The 23,296-nt window shown below is 38.1% G+C and overlaps 1 protein-coding gene across 1 annotated transcript in view; it reads left to right on the forward strand.

Moving 5' to 3' along the window:
• Positions 1-23,296, forward strand: part of svilb (supervillin b) — a 70,198-nt gene that overhangs the window by 39,240 nt on the left and 7,662 nt on the right. Inside the window, exons 17-39 of the mRNA XM_084412181.1 lie at positions 262-850; positions 2,658-2,793; positions 6,752-6,796; positions 9,347-9,427; positions 10,337-10,481; positions 11,596-11,691; positions 11,813-11,893; positions 12,118-12,298; positions 12,572-12,744; positions 13,476-13,631; positions 14,937-15,073; positions 15,174-15,327; positions 15,423-15,568; positions 17,582-17,757; positions 17,871-18,018; positions 18,257-18,554; positions 19,727-19,881; positions 19,968-20,076; positions 20,550-20,757; positions 21,342-21,475; positions 21,902-22,057; positions 22,169-22,312; positions 22,467-22,591. Coding sequence (XP_084268307.1) covers positions 262-850; positions 2,658-2,793; positions 6,752-6,796; positions 9,347-9,427; positions 10,337-10,481; positions 11,596-11,691; positions 11,813-11,893; positions 12,118-12,298; positions 12,572-12,744; positions 13,476-13,631; positions 14,937-15,073; positions 15,174-15,327; positions 15,423-15,568; positions 17,582-17,757; positions 17,871-18,018; positions 18,257-18,554; positions 19,727-19,881; positions 19,968-20,076; positions 20,550-20,757; positions 21,342-21,475; positions 21,902-22,057; positions 22,169-22,312; positions 22,467-22,591 — 3,773 coding nt within the window. The remainder of the gene's footprint in view (positions 1-261; positions 851-2,657; positions 2,794-6,751; positions 6,797-9,346; positions 9,428-10,336; positions 10,482-11,595; positions 11,692-11,812; positions 11,894-12,117; positions 12,299-12,571; positions 12,745-13,475; positions 13,632-14,936; positions 15,074-15,173; positions 15,328-15,422; positions 15,569-17,581; positions 17,758-17,870; positions 18,019-18,256; positions 18,555-19,726; positions 19,882-19,967; positions 20,077-20,549; positions 20,758-21,341; positions 21,476-21,901; positions 22,058-22,168; positions 22,313-22,466; positions 22,592-23,296) is intronic.

The following is a 23,296-nucleotide window of genomic DNA, read 5'->3' on the forward strand; positions in this document are numbered from 1 at the left end:
TATAAATACATTACAAATTTAAAGTTATTCTTTTGCATTACAGTAATGGGGATTTATGGTGCGCTTAATTGTCATTCAAATTAATGTCACAATATTCATAAAATGACCTAAATGTCTATTCTTTATGCAAAATGTATGTGTCTTTTTCTTTTCTTTTTTGGGAGAAATAGACATTGTTTTTGACATGTTTTGTGAGATTTACCCTTTAAGGCTCTTTGTATGTGTATTTGCTCTCATGCTAGACTCAATGTGTTTCTCCAGATGTCCCTGATCCCAGCGTTCCCGGGAGGGCGGTGAGCACTGCTGCGGTCTCCTCCAGAATTTCATCACACACCTCACACTCGCTCACTTACCTCCAGCAAACCCAGTCGTACACTCCTCCGCAACCTCAACCAAAACCAGTGCAGCACCCTCAGGTCTACACACCGACACTCACCCGACCCCAAACACAACCCTACAGCCCGCCGACACCGCCACAGACACAGGCCAAACTACAAACACACCTCATTTCTGACTTTCAACCTCACTCCCACGTTGACTCTCAGGCTCCTCCATGGCAAACTCAGGTGTCCTCTGAAACCCAACAGCAGACACAACCTAGAGTACCCCCACAGACACAGCCGAAACCACAATCCTTCCTTCCTCCTCAGTCATATGCCTACATTCCCTCTCAACCCAAGATACCTCCTCAAACCCAGCCAAAACCCCAGTGCTTCATACCACCTCAAACAAAACCCCAAGAAGAGATCCTGGGAAAATACGGCCCTTCTGCACCCATCGTCTCCAAAGACCAGCAGCCAGAGATCCACGAAGATCCAGAGGCCATGACATCTATGTCAATCAAAGAGAGGTGTGTTGGCTACTTCACTTGTACATCAGCTGTGAGCATAGCAGACATCCCATCCTGCATAAACAATCCCGGGATATGGCACAATCCCCCCCACCACCACCACCATAATATAAAAAAAATATTATACCATTATATTCATTCACGTAAGTCACCTAACACAGGTTTGTTCATTCAATAGTATTCATGCGCCAAAAGTGATGTAGTTAAGTGTGACTAAAAAAGAGGCTAGGGTTTCCACAAAATCTGAACGCAAGTGGTCACAGGAGACGCATTTGAAACTTGTGATAATACCAGGTGTAAAGGTTATGCATCTTGTGATTGGTTCACTGAAAATGCATCTTAATACCAGGTTGAAACAGGCTTTATTTCTCTCTAGCTTGCTTAATTTCTGGGATACTGTATATCCTTTGCGGCCGTCAGGGAGCCGCTATCAGTATGTGGGAGACTCCTGCACATTCCGGGAGAGGTGGGATGTCTGGCAGGGTTGCCAAGTTTGTGAAACAAAACCAGCCCAAGTGCTATTCAAAACCCAGCGTTCTAGGCGGGTCGCTTCAACCCGAGGACTAATAAAAACAACCCCGGGCAACAGTATAAAAGTAGCCCAATTCGTTGGGAACACCGTGGACTTGGCAACTCTGATGTCTGGAATACAGATAATCCTATTTATAGTAATTCACACAAAATATGGCTGCTTAGCATAAGATAGTCAGTTCCATAAAGAAATAGATTTTTAATTTGGTAAACATATTAACTTTAAAATGACCTTCCAGGTCTCAACAATAGCATGTGGTACATATTTTTATTTACCCTACCAAACTTATTACTGGCCATAAATACAATAACATTCATTATTACTGTTTGGGGTCAGTAAGATTTTTTCTCTTATGCTCACAAAGGCTGCATGCATTATACATATTTTTTACAATTTAAAAGAACTGTTTAATATTTTGATATATTTTAAAATATAATTTATTTGTGTGATGACATAGCTGAATTTTCACCATCATCACTCCAGTCTTTAGTGTCACATGATCCTTCAGAAACCTGAATTTGAATAAGAAACAAATCGTATTATTTTCAATGTTGAGCTGAACAGTTGTGCTGTCTCATATTTTGGTGGAAACCGTGATGCTTTTTTCATGATTCTTTAATGAATAGAAAGGAATTATTTTAAATAGAAATCTTTTGTACCGTTATAAGTGTATTTACTGTCAAATTTAATGTCTCCTTGTTGAATAGAAATAATTAATTTCTATCAAAAAAAAAATATATAATCTTACTGTTCCGTTGTGTATGTATAACTTGTTATGCTAGAAAGCAAGATTTGTATGTGTCAGGATTAGTTTAGCATAATTATGAAAGGTAGCATAATAATAGCATGTTAAAAGCACACTCATCATGGCATATTGCGGTGTAAGAAACAGTGGCACATGGCTGGAGATTTTCAGGGTGACTGGAGCTGTTCTCCTTCTGTCTTGTCTTATAAATGAAATTGGGTCATCTCTGCTCTCCGCGAGCTCTGATAATGCGGACAGCACTATTTTAGCACTCCAGCTTTCCCCACAGGGCAGGATGAAATGAGTATAGACAGAGAGAGAGAGAACGAACCATGACAAAGTAGTATGAGAATGCTGAATTGTGAAGAATTTTGTATGCTTTAGTATTTGGTGTGATTTCTGAATGAGATTTAAGGACCAACATCCCTTTAATTTCTTTTTCAATTGTCATTTTATACAGTAGATCTGCATGATTTTTGCCTCTACAATGTTCAAGATGGAGTGAAGCGTTTGACACTTTTCTTTCTCAGGTTAGCCATGTTGAAGAAGAGTGGAGAGGATGATTGGAAAAACAGGATCAACAAGAAACAGGAAGCTATACAGGAAGTGGTGTCTGTAAGTGAGAAGAGCAGTCAAATAGTGGAGGAGCAAGGCTTTAAGAAAAAGGTAAGAATATGTTGCCTTTCAAAATCAAATATGGAAATTCATCACAGTTTTATATATATATATATATATATATATATATATATATATATATATATATAATATAGTCATGACAGTATTACAATTGTCTTCGCTGTCTCCACCACTTAGCCACTTTTCAAATGGTTCCTACATCTCTGTTTGCAAGTAATAACTAGCAAAACATTATTATGGGTTTGTAATGTTCTTAAAGTAAATTCACTTTTTATGTTGATATGAAATAATACTCAGTAACTGCAGAAATTTCTTCCTTGCTAAAAATCCTATTTTAATATGATATTCTGGCCGCTGTTTTCCTTAATGACATTCAGGGATTTTTTTTTTTAAAGTGCTAAGAAATTGTACTTAAGTTCGAGTACTATGTCAGAAATTCCACTCATTTAAGTACTCAAGTAAAAGAAACTAGCGGAAAAAAACTTGTAAGTATTTACATGTAATTGTACTTTATTTAAAAGTAAATGCTTTTCTTAGCTTTTTTAATTAACGTTTGACAAGGGACAGTAGAGATTTTACCATTTTATTATTTTGATGGAACATTTTTGTAAAGAAACCTGTCAAATCACTATTTTCTCATTGTTAGGGTTTCTCATTGACAATTATGACAGTTTTTTTGTGTGAACTTAATTCTATCTTATCAGTATTTATACTCAAATAAATGTATTTGGCTGTTCAAATAAAAGGATAGTTAAACTTATATGAGCATTATTGATTGGCTTGTTAATCACATCAGGATTAAGATATATACTATTTTATTTTTTAAATCATTGAGGAAAGATGTAAGACCTCATGATATATGATGTGCATTAAATTATCTACATGAAATTGTATTTTCCCCCCTTGTAAATGTACAGGTATTACATTTTTACAGAACTGTAAGATACAGATTGTCCAAAATAATACTTAAAGTCCCCTGCAGTCAATAATTTTATCCCCTAAAACTCCTCTTTGATAATCAAAATGACCTACAGTGGGGAGAACAAGTATTTGATACACTGCCGATTTTGCAGTTTTTCCCACTTACAAAGCATGTAGAAGTCTGTAATTTTTATCATAGGTACTCTTCAACTGTGAGTGACGGAATCTAAAACAAAAATCCAGAAAATAAGTAATTAATGTGCATTTTATTGCATGACATAAGTATTTGATACATCAGAAAAGCAGAACTTAATATATGGTACAGAAACCTTTGTTTGCAATTACAGAGATCATACGTTTCCTGTAGTTCTTGACCAGGTTTGCACACACTGCAGGAGGGATTTTGGCCCACTCCTCCATACAGACCTTCTCCAGATCCTTCAGGTTTCGGGGCTGTCGCTGGGCAATACGGACTTTCAGCTCCCTCCAAAGATTTTCTATTGGGTTCAGGTCTGGAGACTGGCTAGGCCACTCCAGGACCTTGAGATGCTTCTTACGAGCCACTCCTTAGTTGCCCTGGCTGTGTGTTTCGGGTCGTTGTCATGCTGGAAGACCCAGCCATGACCCATCTTCAATGCTCTTACTGAGGGAAGGAGGTTGTTGGCCAAGATCTCGCAATACATGGCCCCATCCATCCTCCCCTCAATACGGTGCAGTCGTCCTGTCCCCTTTGCAGAAAAGCATCCCCAAAGAATGATGTTTCCACCTCCATGCTTCACGGTTGGGATGGTGTTCTTGGGGTTGTACTCATCCTTCTTCTTCCTCCAAACACGGCGAGTGGAGTTTAGACCAAAAAGCTCTATTTTTGTCTCATCAGACCACATGACCTTCTCCCATTCCTCCTCTGGATCATCCAGATCATCCACTTCAGACGGGCCTGGACATGCGCTGGCTTGAGCAGGGGGACCTTGCGTGCGCTGCAGGATTTTAATCCATGACAGCGTAGTGTGTTACTAGTGGTTTTCTTTGAGACTGTGGTCCCAGCTCTCTTCAGGTCATTGACCAGGTCCTGCCGTGTAGTTCTGGGCTGATCCCTCACCTTCCTCATGATCATTGATGCCCCACGAGGTGAGATCTTGCATGGTGCCCCAGACCGAGGGAAATTAACAGACATCTCGAACTTCTTCCATTTTCTAATAATTGCGCCAACAGTAGTTGCCTTCTCACCAAGCTGCTTGCCTATTGTCCTGTAGCCCGTTCCCAGCCTTGTGCAGGTCTACAATTTTATCCCTGATGTCCTTACACAGCTCTCTGGTCTTGGCCATTGTGGAGAGGTTGGAGTCTGTTTGATTGAGTGTGTGGACAGGTGTATTTTATACAGGTAACGAGTTCAAACAGGTGCAATTAATACAGGTAATGAGAGGAGAACAGGAGGGCTTCTTAAAGAAAAACTAACAGGTCTGTGAGAGCCGGAATTCTTACTGGTTGGTAGGTGATCAAATACTTATGTCATGCAATCAAATGCAAATTAATTATTCTGGATTTTTGTTTTAGATTCCGGCTCTCACAGTTGAAGTGTACCTATGATAAAAATTACAGACCTCTACATGCTTTGTAAGTAGGAAACCTGCTAAATCAGCAGTGTATCAAATAGTTGTTCTCCCCACTGTATTTAAATGTGGTTTTTTTTCCTGTGAAAATAATTTCTTCAGCTTGAATGTAACTCTACACCCTTGCTTCATTTGGTATACGTGGAGCCATGACTATGCAAATTAGTCCCCATCTCCACTCAATAACACCAGTTTGGACTACATGATCCATTCAGTCAAATGTATTAAACGCTACACAATGACAAGTGGAAATATTGGTTTAAATTAGCCATATATAGCCATAAACAGAAATTGATTGAAGAGTGAATTATACAGGCTTGTCTACAAGTCGATGTATCAGAATGGTAACGTGTTTTATGTATCGCTCTCTACAGTGTCGGACACATAACGGTAATTGATATGAGGCATTTGGCCTGACTACATTATCAAACAGCTAATAACGTGTTGCTAATGTTAAACAAACTATGACAGACAGACAGCTGCCTTCTAAAAACAGCATTCTTATTGGAAACGCTTTGAACATTATAGAAAGTCAGTGGAAAAGGGCATATACTGTAGTTCATCATAACATCGTAATATACATCTTATACACCCGCTATATATATATACCCGGTTTTCCTGTCCCTTCTTAAAGGTGTTCTTGTGCTCACTATGGAAAAGCATGTTGACAAGTTCGGTTACTTGTTTTTGATGGTAGGGAACATTTTTGAGACTGTCTTTGGTACGCTGCAGTTTTAAGGAGAAAATACTCAGCAATGGTGTTGAATTAGAACATGGTTTGTCTTAAACTATATTCAAAACACCCCACATAGACATTTTAGGTATAGTATTGAAGTACTAGTACTCAAATACTTCACACATATGATGACATTGAATTGGGACTGGTGGTATCAAGCTGTGAAATTACAAAAAAAGCATCTTAAAAGTGTCTTTTTTTTTCACAAGACGTGAGAACAAATGACATTTAATGTCCTGATGCAACACCTCTTATGGTGCCATATGGACATGGAATACTTTTATGGTGTTTTTTTTAATCAAATGGCTAGGATATTCTTTAAAAAATCACCCTTTGTGTTCCACAGAACAAAAGAAAGATGACTGTGAGTAAATGATGGTAATTTTCATTTTTGGTGAACTATTCTTAATCTCAACTGTGAATCAGATGTGTTATTCTAATTTGTGAATAGTAACACAATCATTTACTGAAGCAGGCAAAGCTGTGAATTGCCTGCCCAGTCTGATGAGTCATTTCACAGCGTGGTGTTCACTGAGTTTTATAAAGTAACTTGTGCGTTCCTGAGTTATTTTGATTCTCTCAATTCAGCAAGTGCAAAGGTTAAAGCAAACCGTTTTCAGTTTATCCAAAGAGAAAGGCCAAGTCTTTCACACTAAACAGCTTTTTTCTAGTCTTAGCTTTTTGTCCCTCACACACACAAATGCATCTCCTGTGTGTTTAGGACAAGACTGTTATCAGTGAATTCACATCATCTGAGCAGCTCTGGGTAAGCACCAGCATCAGTGGCTGTCCTAGGAAATTTTGGCTTTAGCTGCAAGATGATTGGCTGACCTGCTAGTGCAAACTGCAATTTGATTGGCTGTTTCTTAAGGACTGACACGCTGCTTGCTTTATCTTCTAAATGAATCTTTTGCCATTTCAGTTGGTAACTCTTACAATAAAGTCTCATTTGTTCACATGAGTTAACTCCATTAGTTAACATGAACTAACAGCAAACAATAACATTTATTAATCTTTGTTAAATTTCAATATTTACTAATACATTTTGTATTAGTACAGTTGCATCTTTTAACTTAAGTTAATGCATGGTTAACATGAACAATGAACAATTGTATTTTTATTAGCATTAACAAAGATAAATAAATATTGCTAGTTAATGTAACTGTATTTAATGCATTAAGTAATGTTAACTAATGAGACCTTATTTTAAAGTGTTACCTTTTAGTTTGTTTTCTGGTGGCTATAATAAATGAATAGTTGATTTCCTCTGAAATGTTACTGCTGTTGAAATGTTAGGAATATGCTGTAATAATATCACTTAACATTATAAATGACTCCTCATTATACTGCCATTATAGACCTTTTGCTTCTCTTGTTAGTTTTGATGTGTGTCCAAATCAAATTCTAGCATGTTTTAGGATGAAACACCTTGCACCTTTATTATATATAGAAACCAAAATGGTCTGTGTATGTTATCATTTTAATAATTTGGTGTATTTTTGAGCCTATGTGGTTCATATTAATCTTGTTAGATTTCAGTTTTCGATTTTTGTTTACTTTGTACAAAGTATTCACTGGTTTGTCACCCAAAAAGTAAACATTTTGTAGTGTACATTAATCAACATTCATGAATTTAAATATACCCAAATTAGCCCGAAGGCTTGTTTTCATTGGTTGTCCCTTTGCCAGATGTAATTAGGCCTAAAACTAGAGAAAAGAAACAAGAGAGAAAAACAATAACAACAATACTTACTTTCAATGTACTTTCCTTCCCTATTGTGACATACAGTATATCCAAGTGAAACAGCTTCTTAAAGGGATACTCCACTTTTTTCGGAAATATGCTCATTTTACATCTCCCCCAGAGTTAAACAGTTGAGTTTTACCGTTTTAGAATCCATTCAGCCGAACTCCGGGTCTGACGGTACCACTTTTAGCATAGCTTAGCACAGATCATTGATTCTGATTAGTCCAGTAGCATTTCTTTCAAAATGACCAAAGAGTTTCAATATTTTTCCTATTTAAAACTTGACTCTTCTGTAGTTAAACCGTGTACTAAGATCGACGGAAAATGAAAAGTTGCGATTTTCTAAGCCTATATGACTAGGAACTACTCTCATTCCGGCGTAATAATCAAGGAACTGTGCGGCTGTACCATGAGTGCAGCAGGCGTAGTGATATGACGCAGCGCCTGAAAATAGGTCTAATAGGTTAGACAAACTTAGTCCCGGTCACGTTGGAAGAAGTTACCGAGCTGGGGACTATTTTCAGGCGCTGCGTCATATCATTACGCCTGCTGCACCCATGGTACAGACACACAGTTCCTTGATTATTACGCTGGAATGAGAGTAGTTCCTAGCCATATCAGCCTAGAAAATCGCAACTTTTCATTTTCCGTCGATCTTAGTACACGGTTTAACTACAGAAGAGTCAAGTTTTAAATAGGAAAAATATTGAAACTTTTTGGTCATTTTGAAAGAAATGCTACTGGACTAATCAGAATCAATGATCTGTGCTAAGCTATGCTAAAAGTGGTACCGTCAGAACCGGAGTTCGGCTGAATGGATTCTAAAACGGTAAAACTCAACTGTTTAACTCTGGGGGAGATGTAAAATGAGCTTATTTCCGAAAAAAGTGGAGTATCCCTTTAAACGAAAAATGTAGGGCAGAACTTGATTTTGTTTATGGGGAATTGATTGGGTGGTTGGGTGGTGGTGGTTTGCTATTGGTTGATCTCATGTGAGTGACAGGCTGTCCCGCCCTCGCGTCAGTAAACATGCCTTTAGAGAAGAGAAGAGATGTCACTAAAAGTTATTTTGATTAAAGATCATGAGGCCACATGAATTTAAATAAAAATATGCACATGAATAAATCATTCATAATAAATACTGAATTGTTCCATAAAAAAATTATAATTGTTTATTTTTATTTCATAGTGACTTTACCCTTAAATGGTACATATTTAGTATCTTAAAGGTACATATTAGTACCTTTTGAAAGGACACTTCCCCAGTGACAGCTTTTGTCCCTTTATTTCTGAGAAGTGCCAAAACGTATTATTGTACAATGTTTGCTGCCACTCAATGTCGATTGCAAAATCTGTGTCCTGATGCTAAACCAGTTGAGAACCACTGGTCCACACTTAGAGATGTTACATCTTTTCCTTTGGCTTTTTCCCCCCTCATTCATTCTCCGCCATATCGGAGTTATTTTCTACTTCCTTCACTATCAACGCCATGTAATCATTGTCTCTTGCTCTTTCATCCACTTTTGTTTTCTATCTACTTCCTGTTTCGCCCTTATCCACTGTCTGTAGGAGCCTGTCTTTTCCTCCACCTACTCTCCTCCTCCTCTCCCATCTACCCCAAAATGCCAATATGTAGAACATCAAGGCCAGGTAAGAGAGAGCTCGTGCATTTTGGAACCATTTCATTTCTAACATAACTCTACAAAAGGTCTGAATTTTTAACTTTGCCTATCCATCTTCCTTCCTTCCTTCCTTCCTTCCTTCCTTCCTTCCTTCCTTCCTTCCTTCCTTCCTTCCTTCCTTCCTTCCTTCCTTCCTTCCTTCCTTCCTTCCTTCCTTCCTTCCTTCCTTCCTTCCTTCCTTCCTTCCTGACTTCCTTCCTTCCTTCCTGACTTCCTTCCTGACTTCCTTCCTTCCTTCCTTCCTTCCTTCCTTCCTTCCTTCCTTCCTTCCTTCCTTCCTTCCTTCCTTCCTTCCTTCCTTCCTTCCTATCTTCCTTCCTTCCTTCCTGACTTCCTTCCTTCCTTCCTGACTTCCTGACTGACTGAATGAATAACAACAAAGTCACAAAAAATACTTAACACATATCTCTGCTTTAATATATCAGCGGTAATAATTGTCTCGTTTCATTTAATTTATGATGGACTCTTATTATTAGTTTGCATAATTTATCCTTTAATTCTCTGTGAATGATAGTAGAAACAGGCAGCTCTGTACATACTCTCAGGGCAAATGCATTCATTAAATGATTGTTGGCAGCATAAATGCATAAATCTAATTTAGATGCACAAATGCACTGCACTTTGAGTAAGGATTACTGTATTTTTGGCTTTTGCTGTTGACTGATAAATTTCAAAACCTTATGTACAGCAAAGAGAATAATCATATTCAAGCGGTTTGTAAGTGCTTTGGACAGTTTGCTGATGAATTGCTGGTGAATGCCCGTGTGATGTATCCTTATGTGGTCTGTCCTGTATGTCTAAGTCGTTGGTCTTTCCTTGCTGTGAATTTATGAAGATGATCTATAGCCATCATATCTGTTTTGTCTCATCTAATCAGAAACTTGAAGAGGGGGAGGGGAAGATGTCCATTGAAGAGAGGAAACAGATGATCTCGACCCGAGAGGAGGCGTGGCAGAGCACAGGGAAGGGTGTGGCCAATGACTCGACCCAGTACACAGTGGCTGCCAGGATGGTGAAAAAAGGTTAGAATGTGCGAACACAAAGATCGGATATTACATACTATATTGTTGTATTATAAAATGCTAAAAATATTTTTAAATGCTAAAAATACAAAAAATAAATCTAATACATTTTCATACATTTTCCTAAAACCAACTAAACACATTTAATAATCAAATAATGAATTACTGAAAAACCTTGAAAGTATTGCTACATTTTAAATGTTTTAAAACCACATCGATTCAAAAATATAAGTTTACTTATATTTATGGATGATGCGACCTGGAGGAGGTGTTAGTGAGGCCAGCAGGGGGTGCTCACCCTGTGGTCTGTGTGGGTCCTAATGCCCCAGTATAGTGACGGGGACACTATACTGCCAAAAGAGCACCGTCCTTCGGATGAGACGTTAAACCGAGGTCCTGACTCTCTGTGGTCATTAAAAATCCCAGGATGTCCTTCGAAAAAGAGTAGGGGTGTAACCCCGGCATCCTGGCCAAATTTGCCCCTTGGCCTCTGTCCATCATGGCCTCCTAATCATCCCCATATACTGATTGGCTTCATCACTGTCTCCTCTCCACCAGTACGCTGGTGTGTGGTGGGCGTTCTGGCGCAATATGGCTGCCGTCGCATCATCCAAGTGGATGCTGCACATTGGTGGTGGTTGAGGAGATTCCCTCATCTATGTAAAGCGCTTTGAGGTCTCAGAAAAAGCACTATATAAATGTAACAAATTATTATTATTTATTATTACTTTATTAAGTGAGAAGACACCCTAGCCATCATAGATATTTATACAAAATATTTGGTCACATAATGCTGCTTTTGGCGAATTGGAAATATTTCAGTTGGTATATTTTGTTGTGTTGAGCTATTTCAATTACTTTTGTTTGATTTGTTCATTGCAAACAGCTGAAAGTCTGTACATTTTGACAATAAACCTGATTTGCAATGGTGGTTGAATCATTTCGATTACAACTGTACATACATGCTTACAGATATGGAATATTTAAAATTAAACTAAATTGAAAATATGTGTAAAATATAAACACTTTTTTTTTTTTTTTATGTTTCATAAACTGTATTGTAAAAATGTTGTTATTAAATGCCTGATTACGTGTGTGTGTGTGTGTGTGTCAGGTCTGGCCGCTTCCTCTGCAGTGGTCAGCCCGATTCTGTCTCCAGTCTCTGCTAAACTGAAGAGCAGTGTGTCGGCTATCTCTAAACCACAGGAAGGTAAATTAGACAAACACTCGCTACATTAAAAGAAAGAAGATATTCCTCTTTAGAAAGTCACAAAGTTTGGAAATGTTGTTCCGCCATAATAACTGGGGCAAAAAAACCTGATGTGCTGCAGATATTGAGGTCAGAGCAGAAATGGAGTCTGATAAGAAGCTGGAAAAGCTGGAGACGTTTCTGGGGCGTTTGAACAGTAAAGGTAAGTTGATTGATGCAAGATCTGCTCATTTTCTTGTCCTTTTTGCAGGAGGATGTTATAAGTCCATTACAGAAGTCAGACTAGAAATGATTATTGAATCATTTGATGTCTTTAAAAAAAGAAGCTATTTCAATTGCTGTCACAGTGTCCTAATAATGTACCTTTTATTGAAGCCATTGCGCTGTCTCTCTCTCTCAATTTCTACCTTCCTTCCTCCTCCTCAGTATCAGGTTTGCAGGAGACGACACTGACGGTAACAGAAAAGGCAGTGAAGGAAGTGATGCGATTGGATGATGAGGTCTTTTCAAAGTTTTACCGCCACATGACAGATATTCCCCGCAGCATGAGTAGCAGAATGCATCTGGAGGAGGACTTTGATGCCATCTTTGGAAAACAAGCACCAATGTAATTTTTGTGCTTTTTTAATAGGCTATACATACAAGCATGTACATTTATTTTATATTGAAAAAATATTTAATATTATAATATAAAAAAAAAAAAATCTATTTTATATTTATTTATTTATTTTATATCTATTTTTTTTTTTTTTTTTTTTACAAAGAAGATTGTATCTTTTCTTTTGCATTAAGCTTTTTTTAAAGACGCTTGTAGGCATTGAAATATATGACATTTTGAAAGACTTGGCTGTCTGACTTTTTGCCTCTCTTTGGCTTCCAGGTTGACATCGGCGATGGTGCAGCACAAGCGGGCTGTTCGTCCCTCTCGTAATGTCCAGGCATCCAGGAACCCATTAAAGATTCTCGCTGCAAGAGAAGACATCCGTCAGGAGTACACAGAGCAGAGACTGAATGTCGGGCAGCTGGAGAGCAAGAGAATTAAACAGGAGAAAAGTGAGTCGATAAGTAGTGGATGGAAAGGTGCCTCAGTTCAGTGTTTTTACCATATGCACAGTTACTTCCTGGTTTTCGATAAGCCAGCTTGGGCATTTTCCAGTGAACTATTAGCACTAGTAGAACTATATACACAAAATCATCAATACTTGACTTTTTAATGTTGTATTTATATTTTAATGCAGTTGTCACACTTACCTAATTTGCCAATAAACCAGTTTTATTCATTGCAATGAAGACTTGAAGCCAATGGCAACATTGGAATACGTAATTTGCACACGCAACATTTTTCCAGCACTTCAAATGTTATTTCAGTGTGATGATCAAAAACATTATTTGTTCATCCTTCTGAGATTGTCCCCATTTGTAAAAGTGAACTTTTCAAGATGTAGGAAATCCAACATTTGATAGAAAACACTTTTATTCAACAACAAAAAATGAAAAGGATTTTAATTAACGCTATAACCGGTAGATGGCGGAAGAGGAGCATTTATTGGCTCATATATTAGCCATTTCCTGTAATATTTTTTCACATGTTTCGCTTTTGAATAAATATTAATGATTATGAGAGCATATGAATAAAAAAATAAATATGATGTGCCGGAATAATTCATTAATAATAAAATTTGTAATCAATTTTGATTTCATGGTGACTTTAATATAAGAAGAATAATAAAACATATTTTGTTTTTTCCTGTTGTAATAATATGTTTTTTACTTGTGTTTTCCAGTGAGCAAGAGCTCCAGTTTGTCAGACGCAGCCCTGGCTGGTCTGGCCAGTAAAGAAAGCTACAGCAGCGTGAGTCTGCGTAGTGTCAGCATCTCAGAGCAGATGACCAATAACAGCGCAGCTCCCTACAAAAAACTCATGCTCATGCAGGTCAAAGGTCAGTCTGTAGTACCCTAACACTGTGTCTAACCAAGCACGATGTGATGCATGGAATGGATATACCAGGGGTATTTCTCAAACGAAAGGCTGCATCTCTCGGCTGCCGCGTCATCAAACGTAGATGAAGGCCAACTCAATTTGAAGGACCCTTGGAAGGCAGCCTTGGTTTCTCTGCCTGTTTTGAAGGATGCATCGGATGTATTATTTGCGGCCTTAAATCACCCACAATCCTTTGCACACACGGAAAACGAGTTGTTACTGAGCTTGAGTTTATTATGAAATGTAAGACAAAAATAATGTTTTCGGACATGACATCTTTTGTTTTGCTGTAAATTTATCACTTTCTCTTAACTGACAATAATGTAAGCCAATGAGAGATGGCAGACAGCTGTCATTCACTGTATTGCATTAATAAAAAGCCAGTTAATATAAATATTTGTAATATAAAGTATTTTTCCTAAATAAAGTTTTAATAGTATTAAAACTATCCTGTGGGGGCGGGAACATATGTGATGTAGCTATGCACACTTACTAGATCGTCTCATTCTAGTGTTTAATGCTGAGGAGGATTGCAAGATTTGTACCTTAAAATAACAGCTTTGAAATCATTTCGATGGTAAACGAACTTGTAGTAGGGCGAATCATCCCGATAGCAAAGCAGGGGGAGGACGCCGCTGGCAAAACCAGCAATGCAGGTTTGAGAGGTGGCGCTAACAAATCTCGTGAGAATCACGACTTGCTTCACGGCACGACGTCACATACATCAACAACACATGAAGCAGCCTCTATGGAAGACACTAGCAAATCATGGCAGAGTCGACGAAGAAAGCACGGTCGGAAGAGTGCAGAGACGGCTCTGTGTGAGTGGTATTTACGACAGTAACATTAAATACAAGTACTCCACAGCGACTCTAGGGGTTGCTGTTTGAGAAAAACAAAAACTGCATAGTGTGCCTTTAATGCTGAGGAGGACACTAGCCTACAAGCCTCAGAAGGACTGAACTAGAAACTAGGAAGGACACAGGCTCAGTAGGATGCAGCTTTCCGTTTGAGAAACACCCCAAGTGATGCATGGAATAAGCTGCATAGCCCCGCCCACAACAAATTCCTATTTGTCCAAACATCAGATGTTCTGATTGGCTTCGGAAAGCCTTTCAGTTTTAGTAAATGACTTAAATAGCATTACTCTTCATTAGAATGCTGCAAAACACCAACAATAGGCATGGAATATGATATAAATAGTAATATAGTAATGTATTACTGCAGGATTATGAGTTTTTGATTGTTTGTGCATGTTCCCCAGGTCGACGACATGTCCAGACCAGACTAGTGGAGCCTAGAGTGTCCTCTCTGAACAGCGGTGACTGTTTTCTACTGGTTACGCCTGAACATTGTTTCGTTTGGATTGGAGAGTTTGCAAATGTCATTGAAAGAGCCAAGGTACAACCTGACTGATATTCTGACATCTTACTCACGTTATTCTTCATATGATCAGATAGCTTTATACATTACTGTTGGTATTGTACGGCTTGACATCTAGGCATCAGAACTGGCCACTTTCATCCAGCTGAACCATGACCTTGGTTGTCGAGCAGCACTGGTGGAGACGATTGAAGAAGGAGATCGATTGAAATCACAAAGCCCCGCAGCTGCAGAGTTCTGGAAGATCCTGGGAGGAACAGCCAGCTACCAATGTACATGCCCTGAAATATAAAAAGATACAATTTATGTGCCATTATCTTAATTTAAATGAATAATATTTTTCCCTCTATGTGTGCAATGATCACAGCGGCCGGGTCTCCAGACGAGGATGAGATGTTCGAGAGTGCCATTGTGGAGACAAACTGTATCTTCCGTCTAGTGGATGATAAACTGCTTCCTGATGATGATTCCTGGGGGAAAGTGCCTCGTAGCACACTGTTGGGATCTAAAGAGGTCAGAAAGCAAATATGTTGTGTATTTTTAAAAATATTGTATAAACATATTCATACATTATTTTATTTTTGCATAAATATAAAATAGATTAAAGGTAGGGTAGGTAGGAATTGTCTAAAAAACTTATTTTCCAAATTTGTTTAAACTTTATTTATATATCAATACATAATTAAAATGTAAGTACTCTGAAAAAGAAAGTATAAAAATCGAGTGTCTGTAGACCTCTCACGACCCACCCCCTCCCTTCTGGGCTCCTTCCAAAGCCACGCCCCCAAAACACATGAGCGCGTGACTCCGACCGCTGAGCTGGAGGACGCATTATTTACCTGAGACGAGTGGAGAGGAAGGAGCACAGTGCATGTAGTGACATCATGTCAGAATCACATGTAATAAAAAAAATCTAACTTTATCATTATGAATATAAACAAATAAGATGTATTTTAGTACTCACTATCAAGCTAGCATATTGATATTGGTAAAGTTTAAAAAAAAAAAAATTTGATTCGCTAACGAGCTGGTTATATCTATAAGGCAAAGCTAAAAACAGGTTGCATTGATACATGTTTTTCCATTACCATCAGTTACACTGTGATGAAGATGAATTTCGTGTAAGATTCATAACATATATGGTGTTCTGCATGTTAGAGTTTCCATGATGAAAGCATTGTTGACTCTGATGAGGACTAACGTTACACTCCAGAGACAAGTAGCCTACCGCATCGTCAGCTCGAGGACAGGTCCGGGGTCGAGGGCGAAGCAGAGGAGGTCGTGCAAGAGGCCGTGCAACTAGGGTCCGAGGATATTGACACGCGTTTTATTTCTTTGTTTATCCAAAGACTTTTTGTTCATTACCTTTTCTAGTACTGTCTTCCTTTTTTGCCTTGTTTGCCTTCGCTAACTGCATATGCTGGTAATGTGAATTTTGATTGCTCTTTCTCTGCCATTGTTTTGCTACTGCTAGGTTCCGTGCCTGTTGAATTCCTCAAATCAAACGGGTTCGCGCAAGTGGGCAGATCCTGTGGCAAAAGGGTGGTTGCCATGGTTGCGAGAGAGTGACAGTCGCCTAAGCCAATCCTTTGTTTCGTCCTGAATGGAAATAATGAGCTGTGTTTAATGCAGATTAAATGGTCTAGAGTCACTCGATTTTTATACTCTTTTTTTCAGAGTACTTACATTTTAATTATGTATTGATATATATAGAAAGTTTAAACAAATTTGGAAAAAAGTTTTTTATAAAATTCCTACCTACCCTACCTTTAATATTCTTTGCATTTTGTGGTAACTTTATATTTACCAATATTTATTTCATGTAATGGACCCATTTCACATTTCCACGGTTCTCAGAAGTGACATTCCAACTTTCTAAAAGAGGAAAAATGTGTAGTGAGTGATTACAGCAGTCAGAAGAGAGAATGATGTCAGATTAGCTGTCACTCCCTATGCCGTTGTATTAGAAACACTGACGCTGCAGAGTTAATTCATTGTTTTGTGTTTTGCTGCCAAAGTATAGTGTTATAAATGTGGAAAATGTGTCATCACAGTCATCCATTGTGTGAATTGAACATTCTCAAAAGGTTTTTTTTATACTCTTATTTTAATTAATAATAATAATGAAGCTTTTTCCCCATTTTGGAGAACCATATATTCATCTGAATATATGTATGCATTTTTACTGGCTTTAAAAAATTTTTTTTTTACTCCCATCTTACACATTTTGTATTAACATCTGTGTACTGTGTATTATTTTATGTCTGCATTGACATTGTGGTTAAATATGAAATAGATTAACATTATTTGAATTTTGTGGCAACTATGTTTAGCATTATGATTTATTTTATATCAATGGATGAATTAAACATTTAGCACATTCTTTTCTATTTTGCATGTTTTGTTATATTTAATAATAAGACTTTTCCCCATTCAGGGCAACCAATTTTTCATCAAAATAAATGTGAATAATATATAGTATATATAATCTATATTTGTTTTTCTTGGCTCTCTTTTTCTCGTTAGGTGATAGTGTTTGATTTCGGCAGTGAAGTGTACGTATGGCATGGTAAAGAGGTCACACTGGCACAGAGGAAGGTGGCGTTTCAGCTGGCCAAGCACCTTTGGAACGGGACCTTTGATTATACCAACTGTGACATCAACCCTCTGGACCCTGGAGGACACAACACACTCATACCAAGGTGGGTACACTACACACATTTAAAGTAATTTACTTTAATTATCCACTTAAATTCATCTTACAATTTGTGTTTGTGGAACTTTATAGTCAGTGTAAATTTGTGTGTTTTTTTAGGAAAGGTCAAGGTCGCCCAGACTGGGCCATATTTGGCAGACTGACTGAACATAATGAAACAAGTCTTTTTAAAGAGAAGTTCCTGGACTGGAGAGATGTTTCTAGACTCTCTCCTAAAAATGTCATCGAACACCCATTCCAACAGAAGGTGGGTGGCTGTGTGTTAGTATCTGCTTTTTCCACACACAAAAATCTGCTGGACAGAAAGGAAAAAATCCTTTGACATTCATTATAGTGATGGGAATTGTGAGGAATGTAATGAAATAATAAGAATAATTTAGTGTTATAATAAATTAAATAGTGATTCCCAACTGTTCCTTTGATCTGAACACAACTTTTTGCTTTTCTCTTTCTCTTCTTTCAATCTCTCTTGTTGCCCATCTCAGGAGTCTCCAGGCACAGATTCTCGTTCGGAATGCCAGGCGTACAGCGCCTCTCTGATGCTGCCAGTCCTGCAGTCGCCCATCAGCACGATTCTGGACGGTCAGGACGTGGGTCGTGGACACGGTCCGGTGGAGAACGGCTCGGACGACTGTCTGCGGTCCCTGGAGATCAGCACGGTTGCCGTTGACGTCTGGCACATCCTGGAGTTCGACTACAGCCGGCTGCCCAAGCAGAGCATCGGCCAGTTTCACGAGGGAGACGCGTATGTGGTGAAGTGGAAGTACATGGTGAGCGCTGCAGGTCAGTAACTGCACCGGCACAAATGAGCTGTGATTTCTGTCTCTTCTTGCCTTTATTCAAATGCTGTAGGTGTTTGTCAATGTACATTGTGCAGTAAAATATAGCTGTTTTGCTTATTGGAATAGGAAGTTATTGATTGTTTGCTTTATTGATATCCTGGAGAACTGCGGTGAAAGTGTAACATTTAATTTGGTAAAATCCTGTTTTCCATAATATAAGCTTTCTGTTTAGGCTTTTACATAATCTCATTCCTTTATCTATAAATATATGTACACGTGTATATATACATACACTGCCCTGCCCAAATTTAAATAGGCAAATGCTTAAGGGTCTGTGATTGGATCATTATTGCAGTGATTATTATGTTTCTAGCATGTTATATGTTTGGCAACAGTTCTTCTAACCCTAATTGATGGAGTGTGTAGCTTTTCATTTTCTAAATGTGCTGGAGTAGACTTTACATAATAACATTTATTTCCATCAAGAGGTGCATCAGTTTGCTTGTTTTGTCAATGCAAGAGTCCAGCACTCTGTAAAGTCTCCACTAGCACATCCCAAAGACTTTAAATGAATTTAAGGTCTGGACTCAGAGGTGCCGATTCATGTGTGAAAATTATTCTTCATGCTCCCTCAGTCCCAACACTTCTTTCACAATTTTAACCCTGATGAATCTTGACATTGTCATCCTGGAATATTGCCATGACATGGTTTCCTACATGGTTGTTTAAGAAATAAAAAGCTACAAACTCCTTCTATTAGGGTTAGAAGAACTGCTGCCAAACATTTAACATGCTAGAAACATAATAATCACTGCAATAATGATCTAATAATAGACTCTTAAGCATTTGCCTCAGCATTTAAATACAAACAGTGACTTTTTTGGCCATGCTGTATACCTGTATATAAAATATTGATGTGTATATTTTAAATCGGAATAAAAAGTTAATCACAAAAAAAATATTTCACATACTGTATTATGATTATTATCATATAAGATATGGGATTATCTTTTATTATGCTGTTGTGCACCATTTTTACTTTTAGAAAAAAAAAAAAAGTGAATTAGAAGTGTAGAATGCACCTCCTTTAAACTCGTGTACTGGTATAAAAATGTCAGTGCTCTTCTCTACTTGTGTGTCATCTGATGTGTGTGTGTGTGTGTCTGTGTGCAGTGGGCAGCAGGCAGAAGCCGGATCAGGTGCGCAGTGCAGGTCCCGGCAGGGAGAAGTGCTGCTATTTCTTCTGGCAGGGCAGAAACTCCACGGTCAGTGAGAAAGGAACATCTGCACTCATGACAGTTGAACTGGACGAAGAGAGAGGAGCACAGGTAGGACGAGATGCTGGACTAAACGCGGTTGACTGCTTTCTGCTCCTCTCTTTCTCTCGCTCACTGCTGCTGTGACTCATATTCAGATGCAGGTCCAGCAGGGGAAGGAGCCGCCCTGTTTCCTGCAGTGTTTCAATGGGGGGATGACCGTGCATTCTGGGAAGAGAGAAGAAGAAGAAGAGGAGAACATTCAGAGTAAGAGTTTTAGGGTATTTTAGGATTGGCAGACTGCCTAATACTTTTGTAGAAGTACTATACATTATGCATACTCATCATAGTATGTGTATTTATTGTATACATGGATTTCCCAAAATGTGCAAATATAACCACAGCACAAAGTGAAGCACACAGTATCCCACAATGTAGTGCACTTGACTTGACCTCCCGTTTCCCCATGTCATGTGCGACACAGAAGCAATTATTATCTCTTTTTTGATTCCTCATTTATTCAAACTGTTAATGTTTTTACATAATATTGGATTAAAAATGCAAAAAAAAAAAAAATCCCATAAATTACCTTGGTTGCATGCAAGTAATGAGCTCATGTGAGAACAATATAGTCATCTTTATCCATGCAAACCGTTTCAAGTACTATTATTATTAAACATGGTATACTGTGCAAGCAGTACACCAGCATATTAATATTCGACTGTTTGACCCTGTTTCAGATGATTGGCGTCTGTACTGTGTGCGTGGCGAGATACCCGTTGAGGGCCACCTGTTGGAAGTGGCGTGTCACTGCAGCAGTTTGCGATCTCGCACCTCATTGGTCCTTCTGAACATCAACAAAGCCTTCATTTACCTGTGGCATGGCTGCAAAACACAAACACACACACGGCATGTAGCTCGAACCGCCGCAGACAAGATCAAAGAGCAGTAAGTCTTTCACACACAAAATCATTAGATATGCACAACACATGAACAAGGATGCATTAAATTGTTCAAAAGTCACAGTATAGACATTTATAGTTTTAAAAAACTATATCTATTCACCAAAGAATCCTGGGAAAGAATGCATCACGGTTTCCACAAAAATATTAAGCAGTGCAACTGTGTTAGACAATGATAATAATAAGAAATGTTTCTTGAGCAACAAATCAGCATATTAGAATGATTTCTGAAGGATCATGTAACAAGGATAAGAGTAATGATGCTGAAAATTCAGCTTTGCCATTACAAGAATAAATTACATTTTAAAATGTTTTCAAATAGAAAATAGTTATTTTAATGTGTACTAATAGTTCACAAAATTACTATTTTTACTTTATTTTTGATTAAATAAATGCAGCTTCTGTGAGCATAAGAGACTCAAACTATTAAAATATCTTACTAACCCCTAACTGTTGAACAGTGGTGGATATTAAATCTAGTAACCAATGATATAATGTCTTCTTGATGTCATATTTTGCATTTCAGAAAGTTTTTATGTTTGAAATCTGACTCATATTTGTGTTTCTAAGACGACCGCTGGAGGCTGGACTTCACAGCAGCTGTAATGTGACCATTCATGAATGTGAGGAAGGTGGCGAGCCAGTGGAATTCTGGGAAGCATTAGGCAGGAAGGACCGTAAGGCCTACGACTGCATGCTGCAAGGTAACACACACCGGTGATGAGCGAGGAGGAGAATTGCGTTTATAGTTCCCTCACTCCAAAATCACGCCAGAAATAATCCATCTCCAGAATAACGTTCATATAAAACTGCATTTCCACCGCATGCTTTAATGCTTTAATAAATTATAATTATTACCTAATAAGTCATAATTATCTGATATAAACTCACAATTATGAAATGTGGAAATTGATCTCATAATTGTGAATACAAAGCATTATTTTTTTCTTATTTGTTGGAAATGGCCTTACATATGTTCACAAGTCATAATGCAAATGCATTTCATAAGAATTCATGGACTACTATCAGTCAGACTCAAACAAGAGATATTACCAGAAATACCTTGTTTCTCTGCTTCAAAAAAAGAGCTTTTTCTGTGTTTTTATTTTTATCTTTCTCTCTTTTTGTAGACCCTGGCAAGTTTAACTTCACGCCGCGTCTGTTCCAGCTCAGTAGTTCTTCGGGTGAGTTTGTGGCGCAGGAGTTTTTCAACCCATCCAGAGCTGCAGACCTTGTTTGTTCCCTGCCGTTCCTACAGGAGGATCTGTACTCTGCCCCACAACCAGGTAAAAAAAAAAAAAAAGATATGATACACTTGAACTATTTTATCTCAGACAGGAAACAATGAGTCATGAATAATGATGCATGTGTTTTTCTCTCTCTCTGTCTGTTTCTAGCTCTGTTCCTAGTGGATAACTATCATGAAGTCTACCTGTGGCAGGGCTGGTGGCCTCAGGATGCTGAGAGTACCGGCTCTGCCCGCATCCGCTGGGACTCAGACAGGAAATGTGCTATGGAAACAGTGTTGCAGTACTGCAGAGGTGATTGACAGCCTTTGAAAAAATGTTTATCTTCCAGCAAATCAGAGGCATGCATCTGAACCAGCACCTTGTAATGATGTATATGCTGCTTCAGATGCAGTTTCTGTTCCATTTATGCTATGTACACAGATATCTGACGCCTCTTATTGTCTAGCAGAGAAGAACGAGAAGAAGCCTCCGAAGTCGTACCTGATCCATGCCGGACTGGAGCCTCTGACCTTCACAAACATGTTCCCCAGCTGGGAGCACAGAGAGGATATTGCTGAAATCACAGAGAGGGTGAGACACTCAATGTGTGTTGTGTCTCTGTATTTCTTTAGGTCTGTTCCAAACCATGGTAAGCTTTCTAACTAGACAGTTTAAGGCTTCATAGACAGTGTTGGGCAAAGTTATTTTTTAAAGTAACTATTTTTTTCTTTTTATGGAAAGTAATGCATTACAATACTTTTTGTGATGAATTATCATCACTTACTTTTTATCACCTGGGCTGGTCAAAAAAACAAAAAATCTAATCAAAAGTTTTGTTTTTGCCAAATGTAAAGGCCTTTCACACCAAAAGTACAAAAGGAAATGCAAATCCATGCCTGTACAGTAAAGAGCACAGCTCAACTGAACATTTCAGCTGTACTGCCAATCTCGATTTTAGAAGAAATAAAGCCACAGGAGAAGAAAGTTCAACGGTCCAGCAATAAACAAAAATGTGATGTTTAACTTTACTCTAATTTTTGCTTATTATTATGGTTTAATTGGATCGTCGGAGGTCAGCAGCAGACATTGGTTAAGAAAGTGAGATTAAATACATGAAGTATATTTGTATTATTTAACATATTTAGTTATTGCAGATTTGCTTAATATTCTGAGTTTGCATTTCACACTTATTAATTTTGAGAAGTACTGAATCTGTTTTTGTGCAAGTGAGGTGAGTAAATTAACGCTCACATTTAGTCTAGAACTACAATAACGTTATTGTTCCAACAAGCAGGA

The sequence above is a fragment of the Rutilus rutilus genome, assembly GCF_951802725.1.
Source record: "Rutilus rutilus genome assembly, chromosome: 6".
NCBI classification, from domain to species: Eukaryota; Metazoa; Chordata; class Actinopteri; order Cypriniformes; family Leuciscidae; genus Rutilus; species Rutilus rutilus.